Source organism: Arachis hypogaea, chromosome 17 (genome assembly GCF_003086295.3).
Source record: "Arachis hypogaea cultivar Tifrunner chromosome 17, arahy.Tifrunner.gnm2.J5K5, whole genome shotgun sequence".
Taxonomy (NCBI): Eukaryota; Viridiplantae; Streptophyta; class Magnoliopsida; order Fabales; family Fabaceae; genus Arachis; species Arachis hypogaea.
In genome coordinates, this window is record NC_092052.1 from 128117059 (window position 1) to 128127507 (window position 10449).

Sequence of the window (10449 nt, forward strand, 5' to 3'; positions counted from 1 at the left end):
ATCTAAATCCCCATTCCCCACCGCACCCAAGCGAAGCCCCATTCCTCTCCTCTCTGAAACTGAAGTGAACATTTGAAATTTATAGCACAGAACCCTAGCCCTCCAGCTCTCCATCCCCGCAGCCACCGCAGCCCCGCAACCACCGCATCCCCGCATCCCCCACAACCCCGCAGCCACGCTTCGTTGTCATAGCCGAACTCGTCTCCACTGGGTAGAGGCATCGCGTGCGGAAGCTCCGTCGCTTTCGCAGGAGCTGTGTCGCCGTTGTAGGAACCTCCGTCGTCTCTTCTGTTCGAGCTCTATCTCTTTGTGTTTGCCGGTGTCGTCGTCTCCTCTGTCGTCTCCATCACTCCCCTTCCTTCTCGCTGCCGGTAAGCACTGTGACTTCGATTTTGGTAATACTGTGTTCGCCGGTGTCATCGCTTCCTCGTCGTCTCCTCTGTGTTTCCTGATTTTACTGTTGTTAATAATTGAGTTGCTGCTTTAGGGTTTGTCATTCTGAATTACAGATTTTGTCAATTTTTGCTTATTTTGTTTTGCTGAGTTGCCTATGTTTATGAAACTGGAGTTGGTTATGCTGATTCTCAGATTCTGAATTGCTATTTTTGTTGATTTTGGAGCGTGATTGCCAGGATAGAACTTTTGTTTCTGTTGCATTCTTTTTTCTATTTTGTTGATTGTAACGATTGTGAGTTGTTGTTTTTGTTTTTTTTTTTATTTTGTTTTTGTTGATTATAATAATTCTGAGTTGTTATTTTTATTATTATGATTTTGGAATAATTTGTTGATTATGATCTGTGGCGCGGCTGCTGGTGTTCTGCTGCCTTTCGCGCACCAGTAGGTGGTGTCCTCTTTGCCCTTGAAGAGGCAGCTTCATGGTATCTATCTATTTCTGCTTAGACTATTCATTCTTACTCTCTCAATCTCATACTATCTATAGCTTGTAAATTTGATATTGAGGGAAAGAAAAACTTACTTACCAATCCAATTTTTCTAACATTCTCTATAAAATGTTAACTAGATGTAAGAGTTTACGTTGCTTTGATCATCAATGTGTAAAAAGAGTAGCAAACAAAGATGTTACATAGCATAGCCTGAAAACTCATCATTTTCTTTGTTTTTCTTTAGGTGGAGGAGTGCTCTTTGGTGGAGGACATTTTTCACCACAGCAGTAGTTGCTATTGTTTTAAGAGCTGCAATTCAGCTTTACGCCACCAGGAAATGCGGCTTATTCGGAGAAGGTGGTCTGATAATGTATGATGTTGGTTCTTCCCAAGGTAACATACAGCGCCGGCGACTTACTAGCAGCAATACTATTGGGGGTCATTGGAGGAGTTCTTGGAATTAATAAGTAATTGATTATCTAAGTTATTTCTTTTGGTCTTAAAAGGTATGAAACTCAACATCTTAGCTCTATTGATGAAAGATTATAGGTTGAATTTATATATTTGAAATTATATATAGGTTTTTTAATAATTTTATTTAATATTTAATTAAACCGGTTGAACCCCGGTCGAACCAGTGAACCAGTAAACCAGTAACTTTACCGGTTTATTGACCGGTCCGGTTCTCGCAACCTTGCTATTTGCTATTAACTAAGAATGCATGCCTCAATAATAGTGAACCTTTAATTTCTTTGATCTATTAAGGAGTTCACTGGGAACTAAACCAGTGAAGTTGTATTCTCCAAGTTTCTGCGAAAATAGAAATTGCTATGACACCCTTTTCTCTTTTATAACCAAATAAACTGTACTTATCATCTAAACAGGGGATTAACTTATAAAAATTTTAGTGATTGTAGCTGTATCAGAAAAATAAGGTATAGATCCACTTAAGCTATTATTTGATTAATCACTATTATGTCAACTTGACAGTAATTGTGTGCGAAGTTTGAATGTTGTTAATTTCACATTGCAAAGTTTGAACTTGTGATTTTAATTTACTGATTATTGATTTTGAATGTATTGTGATTATTGATTTTGAATGTATTGTGATTATTGATTAATGATGTGTTGCTGAGTTGTTGTGTTTGTTTTATTGTTTTGTGATTTAATTTTTACTCAGATTGTGATGCCTTGGTGATTTATTGATTTCAATTATGGATAATAGTATGAACCAAGAAACATTTGCGAATATCCATCTGTGGATAATAATTTTGGCTGCAAATCTTCCCATTTCGAACGATACGGCTAATCTTAATGCAGGGAAGATGAATAACTGGTAGTGGTTGTAACGGAAGCAATTTAACTAACTTCCTTCGATGGAATCTCCTCTTTCTCTTGAATTCTGGAAACAGCATCATGGGTTTGCTTAACCTAAGGCTCAATTATAATGCTTCTTCTGCTGCTATTCACTCTCCTTTCTCTTTCAACAATCACTCATCTATCACACTTTCTTCTGATAAGTTCATTTCTTTCCTCATTTCATTTCATGTAATCATATATTCATGTTCTTTTTCTCTTTCATAATTAGTTGCTCTTTTTATTCATTAAAAAATTAATTTGCTTATTTATTTATTAATTCAATTTGCATACTTATTTATTTATTTATTTATAATTATGTTTTAGAGTGTTTATTTATAATTTATTATTTTTATTATAAAACGATTTTTCCGGTTAGACGACGGTTAAACCGGTTGGACCAGTAAACCAATGAACCAATGACTAGAGCGGTTCGATGACTGGTCCGGTTTTCAGAACCTTGATCAGACTTGCATCCCCAACCTCAGTCGCGCTCTCACTCTCACTCTCACAGGCTCTCACACTCTCACCTCTCTACCTCACTCACCTTCACCACACGGTCACCGCCTCGTCTCCGCGCCTCTCGCCGGAAACTCTGCCTCATCTCCGTGCCGCCAGTTGTTGATCGCATCTGCTTCGTCCGCGTCCCTGCTCGCCTCCGTCTGTGTTGTCCTGGCCGTGTTGGCTCCGCTGTGGCACGCCTTCTCTGCATCCGCCTCCGCCTCGTGCCTCCTCTGTCTCTTCTTCCTCCGTCTCTGTTGCCCTCGTGTTGGCTCCCTCCTCTGCCGGGTCTGCTCTGCTTGTGCCGGAGCCCTGCTCATGCGGCCACCATCTCCTCGCCGGTGGCCTGCCTCTGCAACGGTGGAACAGCCCCAACCCGTCCCTGACTGCTGACTTTTGTTCTACTTCTAGCCTTCTGCAGTGGAGAGGTGAGTTTTTTTTTTTTTAAAGTTATTCTATGTTACTTTTTTTGGACTTGATTTTTGCTGTTTTAATGTAGGTTTAGAAGAGACAAATTGATGCTAATTGTATTTGTACTTAAAAATGATTGATTAATTTGTAATAGGTTTAGATAATTGTAAAACTCAAGTTCAAAAAATTAATATATATTTATAGATGATGGTGCAATGGTGCATTTGGAGTTACAATTGAATAAATAACATGACTTGGATGTTAGCATAATTTGACATCAGTAACCTGTGTAGTTCTATCTTAGCACATCATAGTTTAACTTGTGCATTTATGTAAATCCCGAGAGCATTATGGGCAAGCATGTGAACATAAGATGTTTGTCCATTACAAGAATGCTCAAGTTATTTGATTACTTCATGGATATGCAGTATAAACCTTGTCCACTTATGCAATACTGAAGATAAATTCTGTCATTGATGTACAAGGATGCGTCATGTACAATTTTCATTAATGGAAAATGGATCCCTGTTGGAAATGATATATAGAAATTCTCAATAGTCAACCTTTTATCATGTGGTTTCTTTCTTTCAGAGAGTAATGGAAGATTACTTGCCCCACACATTTAGTATCATCTGTTGTAAATGTGGATGATTTTGACTTACATTGTCTTTGCTTATATCCTATGAGCTCCAAATATGGATTTTTTTTTTTTTAGTGAAAATGGATGGGTCAAAACCAAACCATTAGTCCATTTATATGATAAAAATTGTATTTGAAAAGTTCAGTTCATAGATGGCCCAATTAATAAATATGACCTCCATTAAGAAATAAATGTCCACTTTTGAAATTTTACTTTTTCATAAATAATTGAACGTGATGGCTAATGGATTAATGAACGATTTTACAACCTTAACAGATTTATATATGATATATGGATGAGGCCAAGGCAATTGTAACAAAATTGCAAGCCTCATTTTTATATGGTGATTTTATTGCCTCTTACTTGTACTTGTACATGCTTTTCATTTGTTTTGCGATTTTGAAAATTCTATTTCTTTTTGTTTGGCAATGTTGATTTCTCATTTTCATATTTTGTTATTTGACTCATTCAGGCTGCAGCTTGGTACAATTGAAGCTGCTGAAGTTTATATTTCAATGATTTGCAATTAAAGGACTATCTTTAGCTTGATATGTCTCTTATGGGTTAAGAACTGTGGCAAGATGGATTTAATTTCCAAACATATAAGATCATGGACGAAACACAAGAAGATGCAGACCCATCAGACCAAGGGTCCTCTAATGTTTGATGGTGGCCTTCTGACTTTGTTGAAAAATTTGGATCTGTTTCATCGGCCTTAAACAATAAAGAACCCCGTAGACATTCTGGTAATGATATTTTGTCACCTAGAAAGCATCAGAAATTCTCTGGAGCACAGGAATTCAACAAGATCCAATTCCAAATGAATTTTATTCAATCATTCCGGTGAGGATTTATTATGCCATTTTTATTTGGTTGTAGTTTTACATTGTTCAATAGTGATTCTCATCCATGAATCACGACATGCAAGCATGAGTTGCGTGCGCGAGGCCAAAAAACTCCATGCCCGCATTGTGAAGACCAAAGGATCTTGGCACTCAGACAACTCCTCCATTCTCTCACTCTACACCAACCTTAACCTCTACCAGGATTCAATCCTCCTTTTCCGTTCCCTTCGTTCCCCTCCTCCTCTTGCTTGGAGCTCCATCATCAAGTGCTACACTTTTCATGGCTTCTTCCACCATTCCTTCTCTTCCTTTAGTCAAATGAGGGCACTTGGCATTCGCCCTAACCGCCACGTCTTCCCTTCTCTCCTTAAAGCCTGCACCCTCTTGAAGGACTTCTACCTTGGCCAATCTCTTCATGCTTGCATCCTTCGCCTCGGCTTCGATTTTGATTTGTACACAGCCAATGCCTTGATGAATATGTATTCTAAGTTTCATGGCTTGTGGGGCTGTGCAGGTAAGGTGCTTGATGGATTGTCTGAGAGAGGCAAAGCCAACTGCAGCACCATGGTTGCTGTCACTATGAACATAGATAATGTCAGAAAGGTATTTGATAGAATGCCTGTGAGGGATGTTGTTTCTTGGAGCACTGTCATCGCCGGAAATGCTCAAAATGGCATGTATGAGGAAGCGTTGGCCTTGGTCAGGGAGATGGCTAGAGCCCACTTGAAGCCTGATGCCTATACTTTGTCAAGCATTCTCCCTATCTTTGCAGAGCATGCTGATCTTATTAAAGGAAAGGAGATTCATGGATATGCTATCAGAAATGGGTTGGATGCGGATGTTTTCATCGGAAGCAGCTTAATTGACATGTACGCAAAATGTACTCGCGTCGAATACTCGCTTCGTTCCTTCTACCTCTTGCCCAAGAGGGATGCTATTTCTTGGAACTCTATCATTGCAGGCTCTGTGCAGAATGGTAAATTCGATCAGGGGCTCATGTTCTTCCGCCAAATGTTGAAGGACAAAGTCAAACCCATGCATGTTTCCTTCTCCAGTGTAATACCGGCTTGTGCTCACTTGACTACCCTCAGTTTGGGGAAACAGATCCATGGATATATTATTAGAATTGGATTTGATGATAATAAATTTATAGCGAGCTCTCTGATGGATATGTATGCCAAATGTGGCAACATCAAGATGGCTAGATATATTTTTGACAAAATAGAGGCAAATGACATGGTATCATGGACCGCCATCATTATGGGATGCGCTATGCATGGCCATGCTCTTGATGCAGTTTTCTTCTTTGAGCAGATGCTAATGGATGGAGTAGAACCCAACTATGTGGCATTTATGGCTGTTCTAACGGCTTGCAGTCATGCAGGGTTGGTAGATGAAGCTTGGAAGTATTTCTACAGTATGGAACAGGAGTTTGGTATTACTCCTGGCCTGGAGCACTATGCTGCTGTTGCCGACTTGCTTGGCAGAGCTGGAAGATTGGAGGAAGCCTATGACTTTATCTGCAGAATGAGAGTTCAACCAACCGGAAGTGTGTGGTCGACATTGTTGGCTGCTTGTAGGGCTCATAAGAATGTTGAATTAGCCGAGAAGGTTCTCGACAAGATAATTTTGGTCGATCCTGAAAACATAGGTGCTTATATTTTGATGTCAAACATCTATTCATCAGCTCAAAGATGGAAAGATGCTTCAAAGTTGAGAACCTACATGAGGAAAAAGGGCTTGAAGAAGACTCCAGCATGCAGCTGGATTGAAGTTGGAAACAAAGTCCATACTTTTACGGCTGGAGATAAATCACATCCATATTACGACAAAATAAACGAGGCATTGTATGTATTATTGGAGCAGATGGAGAAAGAAGGTTATGTTCTTGACACAAGTGAAGCACTTCATGATGTTGATGAGGAACACAAACGTGACTTGTTACTCACCCACAGTGAGAGGCTTGCCATAGCATTTGGCATCATTAGCACTCCTGCAGGTACAACTATCCGCGTAATAAAGAATATTCGGGTTTGTGTGGACTGCCATACAGCAATTAAGTTTATTGCAAAGATTGTTAACAGGGAAATCATTGTCAGGGATAATAGCAGATTTCACCATTTTAAGAATGGATCTTGTTCATGTGGAGATTATTGGTAATATTAATGTAGCAACTATGGTTGAATTCTCAGAATATAGTGGTTTTTCATTCTCAAGTTTATAATTGAAAAGAGCAAACCTCCATGACCTGATCCTTTACTTGTGCTATTCTATAATCTTCTTTCTCTCAATCTCTCTCTCTCTCTTTCTCACACACACAGCGCCATTGCTTCACAGTATTATACTGAGTCATGCTAACATGGCACCATGACTTTTGCACTTGAGAACATTGAGTAAGTTCTGAGAGTCAAAGTTTGCATTTTTGCAATGAGGGCGTGGAGGGTTCATCCACCAAATGGCGTTTTGAAGTGGGTTTTTATTTGGATGAGTTTTTGTTTCATTGTATTCAAAGTTGGACCACTCTCCCAATGGCCATTGAAGGAGGCCACAACTATTCATTCTCCATGTTCTCCATGTGAATGCTTTTGCTCTCTGGCTGGGTATCCCTTCGATCCTTCGGGTAAGTTTCTCCCCTACTCTTTCGTTTAAAACGCACGCACACAATTAGTTTAGGGCTTCTTACTCAAATTACAATGGTCTAAACTTCTACCGATATTGATTGATTTACTTTTAAATATACTATTATTATTTTAAGAGAGAATACAGATTTACAGTGAGAGACAGTAATTAAAATTTTGGTTTCGCTAGGGAATCAACTAGAAGTGTAGTCAACTAGAGCTAATTAATTGAAAAACAAGAAAATTGGCTTGAGTTGGCTTATGCTGTAGTTAGCTCCCTAGACTTTTTCTTAAAATTTAGGCCTATTGTCATAAACAAAAAATAATTATGATTTATGTCTGTGCTTGCCTGCTTGGATACTATCCGAATAATTGCAGGGCAACGGAAAGGAATAAATTCTCCTTGTATGTACTGAAGGGAGATTATATATAGTTAGAAGGATATTGCTGACATTACCAAAACAATTAATTTAAGAAAAGAAACATCACACTGGGGATTTGATTACAATTGTATGTTATTTTCTGTTTCTATTATTATTTTTATTATTAATTACGCATGCATGTGCCCACATCTGCTACAAAATTTCTAAACAATTTGATTTTACTTTCTACAGGTGTCATGAAATATAGCACGTTACCTTGCTCGAGATGGTTTCATGATTCACTTCACATGTTAGTGACTACACATACATACATTGCACTAACGAATTAAAAAGTAACAACATATATAATTTATCAATATGTTAGGTGTACATTAAAATCAGTTACCAAAATTAGCTACTAGAATAGAATATACATTAGAATACAAAATATACATTAAAAATAAATTAAATTATACATATATTTATATATAAATACATGGTGTATATAGTGATCGATTTTGATGACTAATTTTAGTGTGTAAATAACATTTTGATAATTTAATATACAATTAATTATTTGTGTAAAAGTTTTTTATATTAACAGTGTCATATATATGATCATACACTTGCCGCCGCATGATTATGGAACATTATTGTTCAAATAAAAGTGATGTATAATGGATGATTTAATTATGTTTTAACGATGATATTCGTTATTGCTATAATTGTTCAAGTGGATGCGTTCTGTATATTTAAGGAAGATGAAATTATTGAAATGATACTGTTTCTTGTAATAATAATTCAGGGGGATGGAAGTGTTTCCATTAAGGAAGATGAAATTCACTTTCAAACTCAAGAAAATTTTGAAGTAGTGATAATAATAAGATGAAAGTAAAAAGTAGGATTATATTTGATGTGCCACTAATGTTAAAATTTTATAGGACTATTTAACTTGATCATGTTATTAAAAACAAATAAAAATGGACTTAAATTGCATGAAATGAACGGTGTGAAATTAATTACATTATCCAATTATAATTTATAAAGTCCCAAACAAGTAAACTCAATTGATTTTTAAATATATTTAATTCGGTGTGAAATTAATTACATTATCCAATTATAATTTATAAAGTCCCAAACAAGTAAACTCAATTGATTTTTAAATATATTTAATTCTGTATACGACTAATCAAAAAATTCTTATTGGTTGAGAATGTAAAGTAATTTAATTTATATATTATCAGTTTATACGATTTAATTTTCAAAATTAAATATTGAATTAAAAATATTAATACTTACAACAATTATTTCAATAATATAAATATAATTATTTGATAACATTAAAAAAAACAGAAATGGATAACATTACAAATTTTACATAGTAATGTATCAAAAGGAAAACCATAAATATAAATGTACAAAACAAAATTATTACATGTACTATACTCATCAAGTCATCATCCAATTGGTAGTTATATATATATATATGACATTGAACATCATCATCACCCTACAGAAAGAATAGTGGTGATGTTTTTATTTACACGCAGAATAAGACTCCAATAGTTGCTTGGTTCAACCTCAGCCATTTATAGAGTGGTGGACTTGTGGTCATGCAATTGTAAGTGCACAATCATGGCCAAAATATAACACCATCTCTTTTTAATTAATTACATAGTTGGAAAATTATTGAATAGAAGATTATAAGGGTATGTTTGAAAAGCAGCAGAAGCTATCTTTTTTTTTTTTTGAATTATGAAAAGTCACGATACGCGTATTTGACACCATCTTAAAAATAGCTTTTAACTTTTTGAAAAGTTAATTCACAACTTTTTGAAAAAGTAGAAATATATGACTTTTCTTTTTCGATAAGTCATTCTATCACTTCTGTAAAAACAAATTGACTTCAAAACAAAAAATATCTACCACCATTTTCACGCAAAGGTTCCATCTGCTAGAAGTATTGGTCTTTCACCATCATTTTCACGCAATGTTCCATCTATTGGAAGTATTGACCCTCCACCATCATTTTCACATAATGATTCATCTGCTGAAAGTATTGACCATCCACCACCATTTTAAAACAATCTACATGTATTCCATCTATTGGAAGTATTGCCCCTTTTTTGAGTAACACTTGCTGCCCTTTTAAATTGCTTTAGGAGATATTTCTGCTTTTTGTCTCGTCACTAGTCAAGAGACATTTTCTTTTTGTCTCTAACCAATGAGAATATATTTTTCAATTTTGTCTCCTTCGAACAGAACCAGAAATTGAGTAGAAGAGAGAGAGAGAATCACACCCAGAAGTATTGTAACAACCCCGATTTTCGAGTACGCGAGATCTTTTCTGAAAGTACGAATTTCTCCGGAAGATCAGTAAGGGAAAACCTTTGATATATCATCAAGTATCTCAATCCTCATTGTCATTATGTCATCTTTAAGTTAGAACCTTTTCCGAGACAAGCTCGATAACGCGGTCGCGAAGAACCTAGTTTTTGAACCGTATCGATTAGGAGTTTTGATTTGATTTTTCGTAAATAGTCTCAGTTTGACAAACCGGACCCGATTTATGAGAGAAGAGAGATAATAGGATGATATTATCATTATATTAGTATTAGAAGTTTTTTGAATGATATTATAAGGTTACCTGATCAGTTTTAGTTAAAAACAGAAAAACCGGTTTAACCGGGTTCACAATTTACTGGTGCAGCTTAGCACCAGCACTCTCTGATGACTTTAGCAATGCTAAGGCCTCATTATTCATGTTTTATTCTCATAATAAATATGTTACTAGTGTCATTTATGCTAGTAGCTCAGAAAATAATTTTTAGA

General features: G+C 36.2%; 1 protein-coding gene across 12 annotated transcripts; it reads left to right on the forward strand.

Moving 5' to 3' along the window:
• On the forward strand, nucleotides 1-6905 carry LOC112764712 (putative pentatricopeptide repeat-containing protein At3g23330). 12 transcript variants are annotated; one of them, XM_072223586.1, is made up of 6 exons: nucleotides 1-371; nucleotides 839-878; nucleotides 1129-1390; nucleotides 2065-2432; nucleotides 2620-3169; nucleotides 4265-6905. In XM_072223586.1, the coding sequence occupies exon 6, from the start codon at nucleotides 4722-4724 to the stop codon at nucleotides 6795-6797; it is 2076 nt and encodes a 691-aa protein (XP_072079687.1). In that variant the 5' UTR covers nucleotides 1-371; nucleotides 839-878; nucleotides 1129-1390; nucleotides 2065-2432; nucleotides 2620-3169; nucleotides 4265-4721; the 3' UTR covers nucleotides 6798-6905. The 12 variants fall into 12 exon arrangements, with proteins under 12 accessions (XP_072079687.1, XP_072079686.1, XP_072079689.1 ...); XM_072223585.1 differs by having other exon boundaries at nucleotides 2065-2400; nucleotides 2605-3169; XM_072223587.1 differs by having other exon boundaries at nucleotides 33-371; nucleotides 842-878.
• The last annotated feature ends 3544 nt before the right edge of the window (nucleotides 6906-10449 follow it).

Excerpts from the sequence above, each read along its gene's own strand:
- LOC112764712 (XM_072223586.1), top strand. The coding sequence starts at position 4,722 with ATGAGTTGCGTGCGCGAGGCCAAAAAACTCCATGCCCGCATTGTGAAG.